The sequence below is a fragment of the Mirounga angustirostris genome, unplaced genomic scaffold, assembly GCF_029215605.1.
Source record: "Mirounga angustirostris isolate CCGP_5_RB_7025 unplaced genomic scaffold, mMirAng1.0.hap1 SCAF_9, whole genome shotgun sequence".
Classification (NCBI taxonomy): Eukaryota; Metazoa; Chordata; class Mammalia; order Carnivora; family Phocidae; genus Mirounga; species Mirounga angustirostris.
In genome coordinates, this window is record NW_026991717.1 from 72,944,301 (window position 1) to 72,965,409 (window position 21,109).

The 21,109-nt window shown below is 46.4% G+C and overlaps 1 protein-coding gene across 1 annotated transcript; it reads right to left on the minus strand.

Moving 5' to 3' along the window:
- Nucleotides 1-10,132: 10,132 nt before the first annotated feature.
- Nucleotides 10,133-16,782, minus strand: PSMB5 (proteasome 20S subunit beta 5). Its single transcript, XM_045900540.1, has 3 exons — nucleotides 16,509-16,782; nucleotides 15,460-15,766; nucleotides 10,133-10,632 (listed from the first exon to the last, which is right to left on the minus strand). Exons 1-3 carry the CDS (start codon nucleotides 16,704-16,706, stop codon nucleotides 10,346-10,348), a joined length of 792 nt encoding a protein of 263 aa, XP_045756496.1. The 5' UTR covers nucleotides 16,707-16,782; the 3' UTR covers nucleotides 10,133-10,345.
- Nucleotides 16,783-21,109: the final 4,327 nt, after the last annotated feature.

The following is a 21,109-nucleotide window of genomic DNA, read 5'->3' on the forward strand; positions in this document are numbered from 1 at the left end:
TCATACCCAGCCCCTTGCCCCCACCAATGTCTCCTGGGATATATTTTATTTTTATTTTTTTATTTTAGAAAGAGATAGAGTGTGTGTGGGGGGGAGGGAGAGGCATAGGGAGAGGCAGAGGGAGAGGGAGAGGGAGAGAGAGAATCCTAAGCAGGCCCCATGGCCAGCGGAACCCAACCCAGGGCTCCATCTCTCGACCCTGAGATCATGACCTGAGCCAAAATCAAGAGTTGGCCCCTTAACCAACTGAGCCACCCAGACACCCCTCCTGGGATACGTTTTAAATTATGAGTCCATTTAGGGCGCCTGGGTGGCTCAGTCGTTAAGCGTCTGCCTTCAGCTCAGGTCACGGTCCCAGGGTCCTGGGATCGAGCCCCGCATCAGGCTCCCTGCCCCGCGGGAAGCCTGCTTCTCCCTCTCCCACTCCCCCTGCTTGTGTTCCCTCTCTCGCTGTGTCTCTCTGTCAGATAAATAAAATGTTTAAAAAAAAAAAATTATGAGTCCATTTCTACAAAGGTCAGAATTAAGTTGGCAAAGCCATTTCATTTTAAGTTTCTGTTTTCCCCCCTATGGTCATAGAGGAATTTTTGGTAGAAAGTTGGAGTAAAGCATTTTTGTGCTATTAGGTAATGAGAATAGAAAGAAAAATGCACCTTTTTCACCTAAAAAAAATTATAATTTTGAACTCCAAAACATTGGAGATTTCAAATGTTAAGCTTTACAGATGACTTGTCGATTGAGGAAAAGCTGCTCATTTGGCTTTGAATCAAGGAGATCTCTCTATTTTAAGCTATTTCTACTCAGTGAAATCCCATGGGAGCCTCCCCATACAGTGAAATCTAACTTCCCCTGGAGGGAGGCCGGGAAGCTTCTTCAGGCAGTCATTCATTAACACACCCAAGAGCATTTTAGAACAGTAGTGGAAGGAAATCCCAGGGTCAGTTGGGAGTATGTCCTCAGAGGCACTGGAGAGGGAAGGGTAAGAGAGTTGGGGTTTGAAGAGAGAGGTTACAGAAAGGTCGAAGATAATGCAAAAGGAAAGAGAAGGAAGATAGGCAGGCAGCAGAGAATAGCACTCAAGGAACAGCAAGTAAAGGAGTTCATACTGTAGCAGGAGTGAAGGCAGATTAGATTTTATTTCATTTTTTTTAAAAGATTTTATTTATTTATTTGAGTGAGTGAGGGAAGGAGGGAGAGAGCAAAAGCAGGGGGAGGAGCAGAGGGAGAGGGAAAAGCAGGCGCCGCCGCCGCCGCCGCCGCCGCCTGAGCAGGGAGCCCAACTTGGGCTCGATCCCAGGACTCTGGAATCATGACCTGAGCTGAAGGCAGCTGCTCAACACACTACGCCGCTCAGGCACCCCAGGGCAGATTAGATTTTAAAGGAAAAAATTTCTGAATCAGACTGATTATTAAATGCAAAGGAAATTGTATAAACAGCTGAGAAGTCTTTCTTAAAGGCCAGCAAAAAGCAGTAAGTATAGAAAAAGTTACAATGTAAAAAAATTAAATATAGATAAATGTGAAAACGTAGGAGAATGAGAAAGAAGAGGAGGAGGAGGAGAAAGAGAAATGCCAGCTAATGTATGTAGAAGAATGACAGAAATTGAAAAACCAGCATTTGGCAACCACCAATGCAAAAATGATTTCAGGAAGGATAATCAATGGTTGCTAAATCCACTGGGTGCAAGATTGTCGGAGAACAGGATATTCAAATGATCTCAAATGATCACTCTACTAATTATTAGTTTAGTAATTAATTACAAAGGGCAAACATGCCTTTACAGTAGAGAAATCTAGCAGACAAACTTCACATCACCAGTAATGTAACAAACTGACATGTGCCTCCTGGTGTGGTACAATGGGAAATACACAATATCACCTAGGTAATATTCTTTTTTTTTTTAAATGTTTTCTTTTTTTTTTATTTTTAAGATTTTATTTATTTGAGAGAGAGAGAATGAGAGAGAGCACATGAGATGGGGGAGGGTCAGAGGGAGAGGCAGACTCCCTGCCGAGCAGGGAGCCCGATGCGGGACTCGATCCCGGGACTCCAGGATCATGACCTGAGCCGAAGGCAGTCGCTTAACCAACTGAGCCACCCAGGCGCCCACCTAGGTAATATTCTTGCTAAAAATGTTTAACCTGAATCTAATCAGGAGGAAACAATCAGACAATCTGGGCTGCACATGACAGATGATGGCCTGGACTCTTCAAAATATAAATGTCATAAAAGACACACACACAAACATGGGAGCCTGTTCTAAACTAAACTAAAAAGAGATGACAATTAAATGTGATGTGTGAGCCTTGATTGACTTCTGGATCAGGAAAAGAGAAAACTATTATGGGCACTATCTGGACAAATGAGGAATCTGAATATGAACAAGATATCAAGATAATATGATTGTATCAGTGTTAAATTTCTTGGTGTGATATTGTGGTTTCACAGGAGAATATCTTAGTTCTTGGGAGACACATTTAGGGGTAAAATGTCATGATCTCTTAACTTTCAAATGATTCAGTAAAATACATGTTAACAAATAAATAGATATATACATATAGAGATAACCACATGTGGCAAAGTGTTATCAATTAGTGAACCTATATGAAGGGTATATGGGTATTTGTTGTACTATTCTTTCAACTTCTCTGGTCTTGAAACATTTCAAAATTTGAAAAATAATAAAAATAGTTCATGTTTTTGCTTTAGATATTTAGATTCAGCCCTTACTTGAGACAAGGAAATAGTCTCATGGTCTCTGGCATTCCCTGATTTATTTTAGACTTTATTATACAATGCTTCAGAAAATTCAAAAGAGCATGTTAATGAATACCACCTAGAAAGTCAAAGAATGTTTTTAATAGGTGGAAGAAGAACAAGTGGCAACAATTCTAGGTTGTGAGAAAAGCCCAAACCCAAAGAAAAGTGATTTTTGTTTTTAAGATGCGGGGGTTGGTGATACACGAACCTCCCTTTCACCATCGATTAGTTCTTCCCTTGTGAAGAGCAACTTACTCACGCACCTGACATCCAGGGACCAGACTTGAGTATCGGCTAAGCCTCTGCCCATTGATCTAACAGAAAACAAAACAAAACAACACATGCTAAGAGAGATACCCTGCAGAGCTACCCTGGGGAGCTCAAGTCTTCAGGGCCTGACCATATTTTGCATGAGACTAATGCTAGCGTTTGAAGGGAAAGACAGCAGGACTGTAGAATCTGGGCAAGGTGGGAATGGGCAAGATTGCTCCTTACAGCTGCTTTTTATGGGGCTCCTGGCTGGCTCAGTCAGTAGAGCCTGCGACTCTTGGTCTAGGGGTTGTGAGTTCAAGCCCCATGTTGGGTGTAGAGATTACTTAAAAATAAAATAAAAACCACTTTTTATGACACCCAGTTGTCTTCATTTATAAGCAGGGGGTGGCATAACATTTTTAAAAACTTCTCAATCTTGTTTTAATTTAAAAAATTAGGGGCGCCTGGGTGGTTCAGTCAGTTAAACATCTGACTCTTGGTTTTGGCTGAGGTCATGATGAGATGGAGCCCCGTCTCAGGCTCTGAGTCGGGTTCCGTGCTCAGTGAGGAGTCTCCTTGAGATTCTCTCTCTCCCTCTCCTTCTGCCCCTCCCCCTCCGCTCTCTCTCTCTCAAGTAAATAAAATCTTTTTTAAAAATTAATGTATGTTTAGGGGCGCCTGGGTGGCTCAGTTGTTAAGCATCTGCCTTCGGCTCGGGTCATGATCCTAGAGTTCTGGGATGGAGCCCCACATGGGGTTCCCTGCTCAGCTGGAAGCCTGCTTCTCCCCCTCCCACTCCCCCTGCTTGTGTTCCCTTTCTCACTGTGTCTCTGTCAAATAAATAAAATCTTAAAAAAAAAAATTAAGGGGCGCCTGGGTGGCTCAGTCGTTAAGCGTCTGCCTTAGGCTCAGGTCATAGTCCCGGGGTCCTGGGGTCAAGCCCCGCATCGGGCTCCCTGCTTGGCAGGAAGCCTGCTTCTCCCTCTCCCACTCCCCCTGCTTGTGTTCTCTCTCTCGCTGTCTCTCTCTGTCAAATAAATAAATAAAATATTTTAAAAAATTAATATATGTTTCAAAGTATGCTTAAGAGCAGCAAAAAAAAAAAAAAAAAAAGAGCAGGGACACCTGGGTGGCTCAGTCAGTTAAGTATCTGGGCGTCTGCCTTCAGCTCAAGTCATGATCTCAGGGTCCTGGGATCAAGTCCCACATCGGGCTCTGCTTAGCAGGGAACCTGCTTCTCCCTCTGCCTGCCTCTCGTCCTGCTTGTGTTCTCTCTCTCTTTGACAAATACATAAATCAAATCTTTTTTTTAGATTTATTTTTTTTATTTTTTAAAGATTTTATTTATTTATTTATTTATTTATTTATTTATTTATAAGAGAGAGAGCACAAGCAGGGGGAGCAGCAGGCAGAGGGAGAGGGAGAAGCAGGCTCCCCACTGAGCAGGGAGCCCGATGCGGGACTCGGTCTCAGGACCCCGGGATCACGACCTGAGCCGAAGGCAGATGCTTAACCGACTGAGCCACTCAGGTGCCCCTAAAATCTTTAAAAACAAACAAAAAGGCAGCAAACAGCATTGAAATTCAACAATTACAGGGAGTCACAGTTCCGAGAAGGGTAGAAAGAATCCATTGGTGTAAGGGCACATAGTGAAGTCCATTCATTCATTTACTCATTAAAATACATGTATTATATTATCTCTACTGAGTAGACTGCACTGTGCTAGACATATAGGAATAAACAAAAAGTACAGCTTAGTAAGTGTTTGGCGGAAAAGGAAGATAGATCACCAAATAACCAGAGACCCTAACAGAAACGCTCTCCAATGGGCCATGTGCCATAGACTGTTTAAATGAGTTGGGGAACACTGCTACCCCTACCCACGGACCACATTCCGGCTCTATTGACTCAAGGCTGAGCCACCTTTCTGCACATTTTGCTTCTTTGCGGGCTACTATGGGACTATGCTTCACCTGTTGTTTTGGTTTAAAATGTTCCACTGCTTTCTTTCTAGAGATTAAGCTGGGGGTGCAGCCTCAGGACTCAAGAGACACAGGGTGATTATGAGCCCTCCCACAGAACCCTGGTACTCACTGGATTCCCTCTGCTCAGACACCACCGCCCATCACCACACATCACCACTGGAGATGAGCTACCATGCAAGAGCCTAGGTATTGTGTGAAACTCTGTATGCATGGGGAAGCTTCGAACATATGAACGTCCTTGGGACAACGGTGGCACTGAGGCTAAGCTGGGAAAAGAGCTGCAGTAGTTGCAAAAATATCCCCTTGACTTTGGTCCCTTCTGATTTGCACACATTCCTCCTTGGAGCTGCTTATTTCCTTCCCACTGGGAGCACCCGCTATTCCTGTCTTTCTGGGAGTTTGTGGCCTTCCTCTCTCCACTTGAACAGCCTTGGCCCTGACCTGTGGGCATTACAGAAAGAAACGCGATGAGTTATGCAAGTGTGGTGGACGTGGCCAGGGGTTCGGAGCCGAGAGGGGAGAGAGGGTCTCTTCATGAACCTAAAAGTAAAAAGGTAAAAGGTACCGAATCTGTGACCCAGCTCCTCCTGTGAGACAGAGTTCTAGTTTCCTGTCTTTGGCCTGGCTGGGTTGAGAAGGTGGTTCTGAGGGCTCAAACCTTCTTCCCGACCTCGCACAAGCAGGGCAGACATGGGGAGATTCTTGCGGAACGTAAGTAACGCTGACAGTACAGGGCCAACGCACAGAGGGGCGCGTGCTCATTATGCACGGCTGGAGAAATGGTCTGTCTCCAGGGGGACATGTTTCATCGTGCATTAGCTTCTAGCCGCTTCCTTCCTCCCCGTTTCCCTGCCCACTCTCTCCATCACTGTCCTTTGGAGTCTCCTTTCCTCCCCGCACCGCCCCCTTCCCCTTCCACAGTGCTGCTCTGCCCATCACTGTCTCCTGCCGTCCGTCCTTCCTGCCATGTCCCCGGCTCCCTCTCTACTTTGCTCACTCTCACTCTTGCTGCCCAGGACTTGCTTTCCTGCTTCTCTCATTTGTCTCTGGTTCTCTCTAGCTCCCATTCTCTCATTCCATCTATGTTTCCCTCTGCAGTACCAGCGCTTTGGGTACCCCACAGCTAGGGATAACCTTTTCTCGTTACATTAAAGTCCACCGCAGCACTTGGTTTATTGATTGATTGGTTTTTATTTAAATTCTGGGGGAAGCAAGTAAAGGGAATTTTTTACAAAGTGAGAGAGCAGAGAGAAAACATGGAATGGAGCAGAGGGAGAATAGAGAGAAGGGGCAGGCAGCCTGAGCAGATGGGTTGGGGGCCAGAGAGGAGGCATCAGAAGAGGTGGAATCCATGGTGTCTTATTTCCCTTCAAATAAACTAGGGTGGATAGTCATGGCTGACGACAGCGGAGTCTGGATTATAAAGGGTTAAGTACCAAGTTAGGCTTGGCACCTCACTCAGAGGCAAAAGCTTCAGGGAGAAATGAGTTGGGTTAAATAAACCCAAGAAGCTGACGTGGGTAGAATTTCTTCTGCCTGACCCACTAACAACTGCGAACAGGACATTTTAGAAATGGTTTTTATTGAAATGCTTCAGTGGGGCATAGCCCCTGGAAGCAAGAACTTGGCTTAGAGGCCAGGCATGGGGAGCGCTGCAGGAATGTGGACTGTCGGTGGACTGGAGGGAGGGGCGGGGAAGGAGTGCAGGCCAGGGTCAGGCAGCTGCTGATCGGAGCAGTTCTGATGCTGTGTGTGCTCTCTCCCCTTGCCTCCTGTAATTAAAGCTTTCCCAATATGATTCTGGCTTCCTGAAGGGAAACTAGGATTTTGAAAACAAACAAGAAACAAACAAAAAACAGCAGAGTTGCTTGGTTGCAATATATGCATATTTTAATCATAAAGCACTTAATCATGTCCTGAGGTCACTGCTGCTGGTCAGTTTCAAAGTACCTCATCCCCTGCTATAGCCCTGGCAGGAGGGGCTCTTCTAGGGAAACACACACAAATAACCACATAAAAAACCCTAACTGTACTCACCAGATTAGATATGCTCATGTAACTCCTTCACTGACCCAATCATCCTCCTCACCGTCTGACAAGGGAACTGCTCCCCCTTGTTTCTCTCCACTTTTTTTTTTTTTTTTTTTTTTACCTTACTCCCTTTTCATCCCACTTCTTGCTCCTCTCCCCTAACAGACCACATGGAATCCATGGACCAGAATAAATCAGTCGTTTTATTTTCCCTCAAAGGATGTAACCTTCCACCCCCCAAATGGCTTTGACAGTTTTCTCATTTGCGAGCTGAGGAGGATATCAAGAGACATTGACCTTCTGGTTTTGCCTAAAGAGGGAACACTCAGTAACTATTATGCTCAGGTCCCTGATTTCCTTTCATTGTGCCCTTCCTCCCCCTCCCCCCATGTCCTCGCCTACCTTTTCCCTTTCCCTCCTGAACATTCTACCCACCCACCCCCACAGCCCTCCCTTGCCTGGTGTGGAGACGCTATAAGGCTCGTCTGCCTTCAATCCCACAGCCTTCCCTACTAGCAAGAGAAAGTACAAGGCCTCAAGGAGTGTGTGCTCTCTCTTTAATCAGATTAGTCCCATTACCTACCCTGAGGAGTCAGATTTTGTTGTCACCGAGCTATCTGTAGAAGGAGAAGAAATTGTCAGACATCACTTGAAGAGCCCTGTCCCGTGGACGCCTGGGAACTGCCGAGAGAAATTAATCTTCCAGCTATTTAAGGCAATTTCTTTTCCATCATCCTTTGTCAAGAGGACTGCACTGGGAAATGAATCTGATGGGAGTCCCTGAACTGGTCCACTCCACTCGACAGAATCTCTCCAGTGCTGTGCGGCATCCATCATCCCTACGCAGCGGAGACATACAACATCCCTGCAAAGCCAGCTCCCCACCAGCACTCAGCAGCAAGAAGCCACAACTGCTCAGGGTGGGCATGACTGGGCCTAGACACTTGCAGTTTTCCTCTACCTCTGCTCGACCTTCTCTCCAGAAAACCTACCACACATCGATCTCTTCCATTAATTCTTTCTTTTATCCAAGATCCAGGAAGGAAGAGAAACAGGCACATGTAGAACAGAACATGGGACTGACGGTTGTGCATTTTCTTGCCTCAACGTTCGTAAGGCCTCAGCCTGTGCAGAATAGGTACTTACGTTAAACAGCTAGACCTCTGCCAAAGCCAGGTGTGAGCCAGAAACCGGGCAAGGGGAGCACTGCTTCGAGACCATCTCTTCTCTCCAGACTTAATTTTCTTTCATGGGCTAGGGAGTCCTAGGCTCGTTCACGTAAAAGAATTCCAATCTTCAACTCTTTCCACCCTCAAGGTTATTTCCCAGTGCAGTAATTTTCAAATTGTGTTCCTTTGGGTTCCAAAGAGTACCAGGGAGCGTGTATATACAAAGGTCCGTGGAGGCAGGGAGGTGGTGCTGTGGGCTGTGGCTCCATGGAGGAGGAGGCTCAGTGGTGGAGGCTCTGGACCCCCCAACTCTATTTCTTTTTTTTTTTTTTTTTAAATTTTATTTATTTGAGAGAGAGAATGAGATAGAGAGAGCATGAGAGGGGGGAGGGTCAGAGGGAGAAGCAGACTCCCTGCTGAGCAGGGAGCCCGATGCGGGACTCATCCAGGGACTCCAGGATCATGACCTGAGCCGAAGGCAGTCGCTTAATCAACTGAGCCACCCAGGTGCCAACCCCCCAACTCTATTTCAACCTGATTTGATTTCTCTCAGGTGTTAGAATTTCTCTTAAGAGTTCTTTTTTTTTTTCAAGGTTCTGATTTTTTTTTTTTTAACGTAAGCTTTATGCTCAACGTGGGACTCAAACTCATGATCCCCAGATCTCGCACCCACCGAGCCAGCCGGGTGCCCCTAAGGTTCTAATCTGTAACAAAGGTCTGCCAACAAGCGTCCGGAGAGGACAACTATACCTGTGCCTCTCACACAGCGAACCGCTGGCCGGTGGCTCCCGCCCACTTCTCCTGCAGAGGAGGCCCAGGTCCCGGGTAGCCCTGGCGGTTCCCAGACTCCAGGGGCTCCTGAGGCACTTTCCAGCAAAATGAATCTCCTCAGGCACCAGAGTCATTTGTTTTCCAAACTCCCTGCTCCAATCTCACTAATTCCCAATTTCCTTGCATTTGACAAATGCAATTAACAAGCCTCGATCAGTTCCTGGCCGACAGCCCTCATCAATCAATACACCACTGAAGGAGGCTGAGGGGGGAGGGGAAGGTATCCGCACCACAGGGGAGAGGAGGCCTTACCCCCTCGATTTCTCAAACCCCTCAGCCTCAAACTAGGATGCTGGGCTGTCACCCTCACCAGCCACTTTGCCCCTTCTTGCTCACTAAAAACAAAGCAGTACTGCTCATATCCTCCTCTCCCATTTTTTTAAAGGTTTCTCCCATCAACCTCTTCTATCTCCCCTATGCGTATGTCTTCTCTTTAACAGAAGGCCTTGCCATCTGCTGCCACCATAGCTTGGGAACCCCCTTAGTGCTGGGTGTGATAAATCAACCATCGCTCTGCTCTCAGCAGGGCCTCTTCCCCACCCACACGTGCCAGTGACAATTTTGTGCTGCTTCCTGTCCAGGAGGCTGTAAGCCCACCATCAACCGCTCTGTCCCCCACACACGCACACACCGGAGAGCCAAAAGGACAGGGATCACCAAGCTTGTGGTCACTACCGCTTTCACACTCACCTCTTTGTCCTCTTTTCCCAGGGTCCAAACCTTGCCTTCCCAATTGGTTTAAGATTCAAGATTCACCCTCTTCACCTTTCTGCTCTGCGCATAGCATTGGCGTCCCCTCCCCCACAGCAGGGTGAGAGCTCTTCCCTCTGCAGCTCTTCCTCATACAGCCCTGTGCATCTTTCCACCTCATCAACTTTTCATCTCTTTGCAAACAGAATCGGGAAGTCTCTCCCTCCTCCCTGCCTCTCTCTCCTTCTCTTTTGTTATTAGCTTCATGAGTGGGGATGCTAATGTATTCACTAGACAATGTCTTCACACCACTGTTTCCTGTAATTACAGTCAGTGCCCTCCCACTGTCCTGGCTTATTTGGCTGTAAAGTGCTTGGAGGAGGGACAGTGTGGACAAAAGACACAACACAGGCTGAGGTCGAGTAGTGTAATGTTAACAACCAAGAAAGTAAAATCACCTCTGTAGCAGGTCATTAACAACTAGTAACACACAGAGGTCAACGGCACCAGAGCTTAAAAAAATTATCAATACAATTGAGGACCCTTCCACTACAGGATAGGGAGCTATATCCACATTACCAGCAATAGTCCCCCCATGAAATGCAAGCAGCCACATCCACCCTCCTTCAAGGGGTAGAACCACTGTATTTGTCATGTAGATCAGCTACATTGTCACTGGAGACTCGGATCCAGCCATCCTCCCGGACATGGTAGAGGTTGACTGCACCTCCTGAGTAGGCATCTCTATAGGTGGCTTGGTAGATGGCTCGACGGGCCAGATCATAGGCCTGTTCCACCTCTAGGTCATAGGAGTAACCCCGATCCATGACTCCATAAGCATACACAGAGCCAGAACCTACAGAGAAGGTGGTCCCCGAGATCCGGTTTCCTTCACTGTCCACATAGTAGAGGCCTGGAAAGAGAGGTGAGGTTAGCAGGGAAAAAATGACCATCACTTCTGACATCTAATTCATTCTCCAAGAAAAGTTCTCCATCCCTCTTGAAACCCAGGGGAGACCAACAGATATACAAGAAAATAGTACTTCTATTACATTACTTAAAAAAAAAAAAAACGGGCGCCTGGGTGGCTCAGTTGGTTAAGCAACTGCCTTCAGCTCAGGTCATGATCCCAGGGTCCTGGGATCGAGTCCCGCATTGGGCTCCCTGCTCTGCGGGGAGCCTGCTTCTCCCTCTCCCACTCCCCCTACTTGTGTTCCCTCTCTCGCTGTGTCTCTCTCTGTCAAATAAATAAATAAAATCTTAAAAAAAAAAAAAAGAGCTGGGGCACCTGGGTGGCTCAGTCAGTTAAGTGTCTGCCTTCCACTCAGGTCATGATCCTGGGGTCCTGGGACTGAGCTCCACATTAGGTTCCCTGCTCAGTGGAGAGCATGCTTCTCCCTCTCCCTCTGCCTGCCACTCCCCCTGCTTGTGCTCTCTCTCGGTCAAATAAATAAGATCTTTAAAAAAAATAGCTGAAGGAATCAAATTAAATATTAAGACTCCTGGATTCTACAACATACCACCTCATCTCACCTTACATCATAACTGCTTTCTTGTCCTCGCTGTATAACCAAAAAACAAGTATAATCCAAATGACTTAGGTTTCTTTTTTTTTTTTTAGCTTTTATTTTTATTTATTTGACAGAGAGAGAGAGAGAGAGCACACGCACAAGCACAAGCAGGGGGAGGGGCAGAGGGAGAAGCAGGCTCCCTGCTGAGCAAGGAGCCTGATTCCAGCTTGATCCTGTGACTTAGAGGTTTCAAGCATAGAACTTCAGGCACTGTGGAAGATAATGTTTAAAACAATCCTAGCCCTGGGGCGCGAGGGTGGCTGAGTCAGTTAAGCGTCTGCCTGAGCCAGGTCAGGATCCCAGGGTCTTGGGGCCTCGCTCCGTGTTGGGCTCACTGCTCAGCGGGGAGTCTGCTTCTCCCTCTCCCTCTACACCCCCACCTCGTGCTCTTTCCCAAATAAATAAAATCTTAAAAAAAAGAAAACAATCCTAGCCCTCAAAGTTTAGGCTATCTGGGGGACAAGACATACATCACACAGTAGGAGAGAGCCTACAGTTCCAAATCATATTGCAAAGACCCGCACTGTCCAATATGGGAACCACTAGCCATGTGTGACCACTGAGCATTTGAAATGAAGCTGGCACCACATGCTGAAATGATAACATTTTGGATCTACAAAATATATTATTATTATTTTAAGATTTATTTTTTTGTTTTAAAAGATTTTATTTATTCATTTGAGACACAGAGATAGAGAGAGAGAGAGAATGAGCAGGGGGAGAGGCAGAGGCAGAGGGAGAAGCAGGCTCCCCGCTGAGCCAGGAGCCGGATGCGGGGCTTGATCCCAGGATCCTGGGATCACGACCTGAGCTGAAGGCAGATGCTTAACCATCTGAGCCACCCAGGCGCCCCTATTATTTTAAGATTTATTTTATTTATTTTTTAAGATTTAGATGGAGAGAGTGCGCGTGCGCGAGTGTGTACGCACACAGGGTGGAGGGACAGAGGGAGAGAGGATCCTAAGCAGACTCCATGCTGAGTGCAACCCTGAGATCACACCTGAACTGAAACGAAGAGTCGGATGCCTAATCGACTGCATCACCCAGGCATTCCAAAATAAAATATATCATTAATCTCTCTTCCTTTAATTTTTAAAATGTGGCTACTATATAAAATTTAAAATTACACATACGGCTCACATTTTATTTCCATTGGACAGTGCTGATAATAGATCAGGGGTTGGCCAAGCCAACTGCCCGTTTTTGTAAACACAGTTTTACTGGAACACAGCCATACCTATTTGTGTACATATTGTCTATGACTGCTTTTGTGCTAAAGCAGGAGAGTTAGGTAGTTGAGACAAAGACCATACAGCCTGCAATCCTCCATTATTTACTATTTGGCCCTTTATGAATAAGTTAGCTAATTTTTAGCATAGATGAAAATTTTTATCAATTCCAACTGCCTGCTGGATCTTCCCAACAGGATGCCTTTGTGACCAAGTTCAGATTCAAACTTCCTATCCTCAAATACTTTCAGTGGCTCTCCATTACCAACCAAACTCATCTCTCTCGCGCTCCACCAGCCCACACTGCCTCCCGTGTTCTCAAATTTTGCCTGCCAATGGGATCGTTCATCTTCTACTCTCACTGTACATCAGAGTCACCTAAAAGCTTTTTAAAAAGATGCCCAGGACTTACCCCAGGTATTCTTTTTCAGGTGGTCTGGGGCGGAGAACAAGTATGGGACTTGTGTTTTAAGTTCTCTAGGTGATTCTAAGCAAGCCAGTTGAGAACCAAATGCTAACCAGTTTTCAGGTTCAAGGATTCCAATGTCTACCCCAAACAAGCCCCTCCCCAATCCCATCGCCACTACCGTGCCTATCGAGCTCACTACCTGGTTCCAGTTTAGGTCTCCGGCTCTATGGATCACTACTCCTCTTCACACAACCTTAGTTCTGATTAAACTGGGCTTTTGGGGGTGCCTGGGTGGCTCAGTCGGTTAAGCGTCTGCCTTCAGCCCAGGTCATGATCCCAGGGTCCTGGGATCAAGTCCCACATGGGGTTCCCTGCTCAGCGGGGAGCCTGCTTCTCCCTCTGCCTGCCGCTCCCCCACTTGCGTGCACGTGCTCTCTCCCTCCCTCAAAAAAATATTTTAAAGAAACAAACTGGGCTTTTGGTTATTCCCCCCAAAGTGCACACTTCATCCCCCACCCCCCCTTTGGTCACCATGCTTCCTTTCTCTCATTTGCACATCCTGGACAACTGCACTTACCCATGAAGTCGTCCTAATTCCTCCCATCAGAAATAATCCCTTCTTCCTCAAAACTCCCTCAGCATCATATTGGTTCTTTTACAAATGGCATTCATCTCATTTAGCCTCATGTTAAGTAATCTGTGATCCTTTTTCAGTCGTCTGCTTTTTGAGGTAAGGGGCTGACTCATCCTAAATGGGACGGGCTGTCAGGAAGGTTCTGGAGAAGGCACGATTTAGGTTATGCTCTAGCTTCTCGGGTTTTCCTTGCTAGCCAGGATCTAAACTCTCGTACGCCGCTTCCATCAGCTAAGGGTACAAAGCAACATTTCCAAAATGCTTCCCTGGGCCGCATAAAATGTATGGAGCTGTTCTTTTACACTTTCCCCAAGAAAGCGTCTCAATTTCCAAAGTAACAAGCTACGCTCCTCTCACAGCCACTTTTTAATCTTCTCATTCACCCTCCACTGAGTAGTGAATTGAGAGTCTCCAAAGCAAGTGGAAAAGTGCTGGGTATCCTGCAGTTAGTTGTTCGACAGAGGAAAACTAGGCATTCAGTAAGCAGGTGAATGAGTGAAGCAAAAACAAAAGGGAATAATAACTACTCAAGCATGGAGGGGGAATATTATACAGAAAGTGGCTAGCTGTATTCCAACTTGATAAAGAGACATCCAAAATTGGTTGAAAAGCTGAGGTGCCGGGCTGGCTCAGTCTGTGGAGTGTGCAACTCTTGATCTCAGGGTGGTGAGTGTGAGCCCCATGTTGGGTGTAGAGATTACTTAAATGAATAAAACTTAAAAAACAAAAAAAAACAAAACACAACTGGTTGAAAAGGAACTGACATCAGATATAAGGTTGAACCTCCTGGCAAGGTTTCTATATACTAGAAAGAGAAAAAGGCTAAGGAATTTCTTTTCAGAGATGACAGAACGGGACCTAGGGTCCTAGGGTGAATCTATCAAGCAAGGAAAGGATGAGCCCTAAAGGCCCCTTCTAGGCCAAAGACTCCCTAAAGGAAAAAAGGGAAGAGAAATGACTAACTTCCTGTATATTAGAGTTTCACTGTCCAGTACAGGGGCCACTTGCACTATGTGGCATTGAGCACCTGAAATGGGGCTAAGGCACATGCCAAAATGATATTATTTTAGGTATTCTGGATTAAATGAATCATTACAATGTCCCCATCTTTTTACTTTTTAAATATGTCCACTAGACAATTCTAAAAAATTGTTATTGGGGCGCCTGGGTGGCTCAGTCAGTTAAGTGTCTGCCTTTGGCTCAGGTCATGATCCTGGAGTCTGGGGATCGAGCCCCGCATCGGGCTCCCTGCTCAGTGGGGAGTCTGCTTCTCCCTCTCCTTCTGCTCCTCCCCCCGCTCATGCTCGTTCACGCTCTCTCTCTCAAATAAAATCTTAAAAAAAATTGTTATTTATTTTTTAAGTAACCTCTATGCCCAACGTGGAGCTTAAACTCACCCTGAGATGAGGAGTTACATGCTCCACTGACCGACCAGCCAGGTGCCCCTCTATTAGACAATTTTAAATTACATGTGTGGCTCACCATTATATTTTTATTAGAAAGCACTGACTGGAGTTTTTATGTCTGTTATCCAATTTTATTTTCAAATACACTCTTTGTAGGTCTTATCATTTTATGAGAGAGAAGGAGAAACATTATGTGCCAGACACTACATGCTTTATGTGTATTACTTCATTTAACCAACGTAACAGATGATGAAACTGACTGGGAAAATGAGCAGCCAAAGTAAGGTCACAAGGGGGAGTCAATGACACAGTGGGTCTAAGCTCCATGCCCTCTCCTACACTGTGGGGCCTTCCTTGAACAAAAAGAAAGGGCAGAGAACCTAATCAACACATCCCCAGCACTGACACAAAGACCTCTCATTCACCTGTTCATCCAACCCCTCCTCTCTGTAGTGCCAGCCCAAAAACCAAGTGGTTGCAGCATAACTCACCAGGGCCTCTCTTATCCCAGCCACAGATCATGGTGCCCATGGACAGCCCCATGCCTTTATACTGATACACCATGTTGGCAAGCAGCTTGGAGGCAGCTGCTACCGAGATGCGTTCCTTGTTTCGAAGCTCATAGATGCGACATTGCCGAGCCAACAGCCGCTCCCAGAAGCTGCAGTCCGCTGCGCCCCCAGCCATGGTGCCCAGCAGGTAGGGATTGATCTCGATCACCTTCTTTACTGTCTGGGAGGCTATATAGGCACCCGCTGTGGCCCGAGAGTCCGCTGCAACGACGACTCCATGTTGAAACTGTTAAGATCAGAGGAAAACACAAAGCAGGCCACATCAGACCACAGAAACATCTCCTTGACATTTCTTTTTGCATCAGTGGAAAACCAGAACATCTCTTTCTCTGTCCTTTACACTTCACAAAATGCCTTCCACATACCGGTATCAACTAAGCTTCACATGGATCCCTCCACATGGGTATGACCAGTATTAACTTCAATTTCATTTTATAGATCAGGAAACGGGTTCACTGAGATCGAATGACTTGCCCAAGATCGTAAAGCTAGTTATTGCAAAGCTGGATTAGGAATCCCAGTTGTCTGGCTCCTACTACAGTGTTCCCTCCCACCATCCTTCCCCTCAAAAGACCTAGCTTTTCAGTTACCCTCGCCTAATGGGGACCCAGTTTCTAAAACCTTTAGTTAATGGTTAAACATCCTTTCCTCTGCCAATATTCATTGCTTTGAGGCCTCCCCTTTCCTGGACCGGAGCCACCCGAGTGTTGCCTAGGAATCAACCCAAGCAGCCTCGGGTTCCTTCCCGCCCTTAACCTCAGCCCCACGGTGCTATGGCTAGACCGAGAACAGAGGCCTCTCGGGACAATGAGACAGCGAAACCACCGGGGTCGGGCGGACAGGCCCGAGGCTCCCACTGGGCTCCGTGGTCGCGGCCTCCGCGGGCTCCGGTCCATCCGAAAGGCCGGGAAGGCAGGGAAGGGCGCGGGCGCGCGGGTCTCAGCCCGGCGCGGCGGTTAGGTCCGCACCTTGAAGGCCAGGGTAGTGGTTCCATGAAGCATTTCGATTCTCGGCTCCTCCGCGACACCCCAGTTGGGCGCGGCCAGGCTCAGCCCATCGCTGGGACTCCCTGGACCCAGGTCCAGCAGATCCGCACGACCCCCGAGTCCGAAAAACCCGAGCCCGTTCACCGGGAGCGGCCTCTCCAACACGCTGGCCAGCGCCATGGCTACTAAGGGCACAAGTAACCCGCTGCGAGCAGGCCTACCAGAGAGCAGCCGGGCAACGCCTCGCCGTCACAGCTTCACTTCCTATTAAAGCTATGCCAAGGAGGAGCCATTTTAACTACTGGCAACCACGCCTCCAAAAGCAAGAGCCAAACGCCGGGGACTGTTTTCACCGAGGGAGAAAAAATAAATACCTTAGCTTCCTCTAAATTTTAAAAGGATGTTGTCATCTTGACTTTAGTCAGGCAAGCAGCACTGAATTAAATTCACCTCTAATTCATAGGAAGCGATTGGAAACGTCCGTGTTGCGTAAGGGAAGCGAGGCCGGCCATCTTTGAGAAGGGCGTGACTAGTTGAAAATCCTCTCAGAACCCTTAGCGCTGAGTCGTCCCCGCCCTGCCGGGTGTCCAAGCAATACTTTGCATCTGTGCGGCGTTAGCATCCTATTAACGCGAGTGAAATTGCCATTTTGTTTAAGGGCACCCTGTAATACTGGGTAAAATAATGATGTCCTCTGAGGCCATGTTCCTGTGAAGTTAGTTAAACCCCAGTAGTTTGTGGTAAAAATTGCTACAAAATAAAAGTGCTATATACCTCTTGTTTGATAGCATTAATCGCCAACACTACCCCAATTCTGTAACGTAACCAACTTTTAAGATTTGATATTCTCTTTACTCCCACCCTGTGGTGGAAATTCTAATAGGTAATGTATTGCCCAAAAGGCAGAAGAATAAAGAAGGAAACGTATGGGACTCAGTTAATCCACAAACTAGATTCTCAATTCAGCTCCGAATAACTGAGTCAATAGTCATTTACCATCTTAGAGCCTGGAGGAGGGTTGACACTCCATAAAGATGTACCAAGAGGTTCTCTAACTTAAGCTTGCTAAGACAAGCTCTTTATTAATACAGGAATGTGGTATATATCATAGTCTCTCCCTCTCTCCACCCACCTTCATTTTTCAACCCTTTTGGGACCCATAACAAACAAGGAAGTGGGCAAATGTATGAAATGTTGCCTCCTGCTTTATGGTTCTATGAAGTCAGTGTCTGGCCTTCCTTGTTGGATTCCAGCAGCAATATCCATCAATATCTAAATTCCACTTTCCTCTGAGACCCAACTCAGCCCCTCCTCTTCCCCAGAAGACTCTGCATATGTTGTATTTTTAATGCTGAAATTTGGCAACCCTTTCCAAGCCCAACCATCAGAATGTAATGAAGCAGAAGATCTTTTTCTGCGTCTCACACTTGGATGGTGTGGAAAATGCAGAGTGCCTCTGTTTATAGAGCAGGTATTATTTTGCAGTACCCCCTGCAATGCAACTTGTTGTCCTTCTGACTCTTCTCTGTGGTTCGTTCACACTGAAACTAAGAGCATTTGTACCTCTCTTAAGACACTTTCACATTTTACCTGGCTATAAGTGAACTTGATTGTAAGCTTCTAAAGACAGGTATTTCTCTACTACTCATCCCTGAGCCCACCGTATGCTTAGTAAATGCTTGCCAAGTGAATACATGAGAGAATGGCAACATGTTCTTCCAGTTGCAGAGGCTTGAAACCCTGGCCATCTTCAACAACTCCCCTTCCTTTCCATCACGTTCAGTAAGTTGCCAAGTCCTGTTGATTCTTCCTCTACAATGCTTCTCACGTTCTTTTTGATAGCAACTGATACTACCTTTGGCTTCTTATTTCCTTACCCCTGAATTACTGAAATATTCTCCTAACTGATATCCTGGGCCCAAATTGTACTCTCTAATTCATTTTGCACAGTACCAGATTGGTTTTCCTAAAACACCCTCTTAATCTTATCTTTTGCCCGCTTAAAAATGTTCTGTAAAATTCAGCTCCTCAGCATGGCGTTCAAGGCCTTCCATAATCTGTTCTCAACTTACCTTATATTAGTTCTCTAGATAGATAGATATGTATATCACCTGTCACTATCTCTATCTATCTGTATCTACATATAGAGATATATGTCAGACAGAGAAAGACAAATATGTATGATCTCACTTATATGTGGAATCTAACAAAGCCAAACTCCATAGAAACAGAGAGTGGATTGGTAGTTACCACGGGTTGTGGAGTAGGGGAAATGGGGAAATGGTGGTCAAATGGTACATACATATTTCTAGTTATAAGAAGAATAAATTCTGGGAATCTAATGTACAGCATTGTGATTATAGTTAATGATGCTAAACCGTACTGTGTATTTGAAAGTTGCTAAGAGAGTAGATTTTATTTATTTATTTTTTTAAAGATTTTATTTATTTATTTGACAGAGACAGAGACAGCGAGAGCAGGAACACAAGCAGGGGGAGGGGCAGAGGGAGAAACAGACTCCCGGCTGAGCAGGGAGCCCGATGTGGGACTCGATCCCAGGACCCTGGGATCGTGACCTGAGCCGAAGGCAGACGCTCAACAATCTGAGCCACCCAGGCGCCCCAAGAGAGTAGATTTTAAATGTTCTACCACCACCACCACAAAAATGGTGAATTATGTAACGTGAAAGAAGTGCTAACTAACCTTATTGTGGTAAACATTTTGCAATATATGCATGTATCAAATCATCACACTGTACACCTTAAACTTACACAATGTCATGTGTCAATTTTATCTCAATAAAGTGGGCTTGGGGGAGAAAAAAATGATAAATGTTGTAGTTGAGAGGTGAGAAAGGAGATCAACATAGCTTGGGGTGAGGTGGGGAGACCAGGAAGGCCTTGCTAAGGAAGTGTGGATTCATTTCCCAAATACCACTTGGGTCCCATTGCTCCTCAAACCAACAGCCTCTCCTCTCTCAGACCACACCTGGGAAGGATTTTCAGAATAGATGGTACTCAAGCCAGGCTTTGAAGGATAGGATTCAAATAGATGAAGGAGAGGGGCGCCTGGCTGGTAGAGTGTGGTTCTTGATCTCGGGGCTGTAAGTTCGAACCCCACATTGGGTGTAGAGATTATTTAAAAATAAAATCTTAGGCACCTGGGTGGCTCAGTCGGTTGCCTTCAGCTTGGGTCATGGTCCTGGGTCCTGGGATGGAGCCCTGAGTCGGGCTCCCTGCTCAGTGGGGAGTCTGCTTCTCTCTCTCCCAGGCAGCCCTACCCCCCACTCATGCTCACTCTCTCTCTCTCTCAAATAAATAAATAATGTTTAAAAAAATAAAAAATAAAATCTTTAAAAAATAGATGAAAAAAATAGATGAAGGGGAGGTATGAGATGTGTTAGGAATAATGTGAAAAGAGGTTGTGGTAGATGGATCAGGACGGGACCATAGTGGGTCTTAAATGCCAGCCTGGGGAGGAGAAGGTGGTTTGGGTTGATCTTGCAGCCCTTCAAGGTTTCTTAGTAGAGAAGACACAGGACTTGAGTGATACCTTAGGAAAACATGTCAGTGTAGAGGACAAGATTAGAGGGGAGACGGGAGGGTGGCCAGTTAGAAGGCCATTCAACTGTCCAGATCTGACTTGAGAATGGCTTGACCTTAGGAGGTGACAATCCATCCATATATACAGCAGCTAAGGCTTAATCTTTAAAAACAGGAGACATACTTATCTCTCCAGTAAGAGTCCCATGTGGTCCTGTGCAAAAGAAGGGAGAAAGACTGGTTGGACTTTAGTGTGACCTCCTGGTTTCTCCAGTCTTCCCATGACATATTTGCACTTGCCCTTAGTACTGACTCTATGGCCCCACCATCATGGTCTGGGGGGTCCAGGCTCTTTCCCTTGTGTGTGGGTCTGTTTCTTTTACTAAACCCATTTCCACAGCACTCCTTTGAGCTGCAGTGTTTAGTAAAATATACTCCAGATGGTGCCAGAGTAGTTGCAGCTGGTCACTCTGCCCCAATCTACTTTGTCTTTCTGCAGGGCCAGCCGTCAGGGTCTACTAATCCCATCCCTTGCCCACCCCTAGCTGGTCTAAGATTTAGACTCAGCCTTATGGGGACAAGGTCAGTTGTTTCTCTTGTCTTGGAACTACAAACAACTCTCTTGCTCTTGTGAACTACTGGGCAGAAGGGGGACCGGAAGAGGGAAGGCCATTAGATACTTTCAGCTACACCCTCAGAACTTTCCCACAGAGAAGCTATACTGCCAGAGAACTGTCAGGAATGCTGTCTTCATGCAGATGGAAGTTCATATGCACCTCCAAAGCAGAGGAGAATCAAGAGTTGGACATTCAGCCGACTGAGCTGCCCAGGTGCCCCTTAATTTTTTTTTTTTTAAAGTAAGCTCTAGGGGCGCCTGGGTGGCTCAGTTGTTAAGCATCTGCCTTCGGCTCAGGTCATGATCCCGGGGTCTTGGGATCGAGCCCCGCGTCGGGCTCCCTGCTCCGCGGGAAGCCTGCTTCTCCCTCTCCCACTCCCCCTGCTTGTGTTCCCTCTCTCACTGTGTCTCTCTGTCAAATAAAT

Coding starts and splice junctions, on each gene's coding strand:
- PSMB5 (XM_045900540.1), bottom strand. CDS start 16,706: ATGGCGCTGGCCAGCGTGTTGGAGAGGCCGCTCCCGGTGAACGGGCTC. Junction 15,767..16,508: donor CCACTACCCTGGCCTTCAAG/GTGCGGACCTAA, acceptor TGATCTTAACAG/TTTCAACATGGAGTCGTCGT. Junction 10,633..15,459: donor CTGGGATAAGAGAGGCCCTG/GTGAGTTATGCT, acceptor CTCTCTTTCCAG/GCCTCTACTATGTGGACAGT.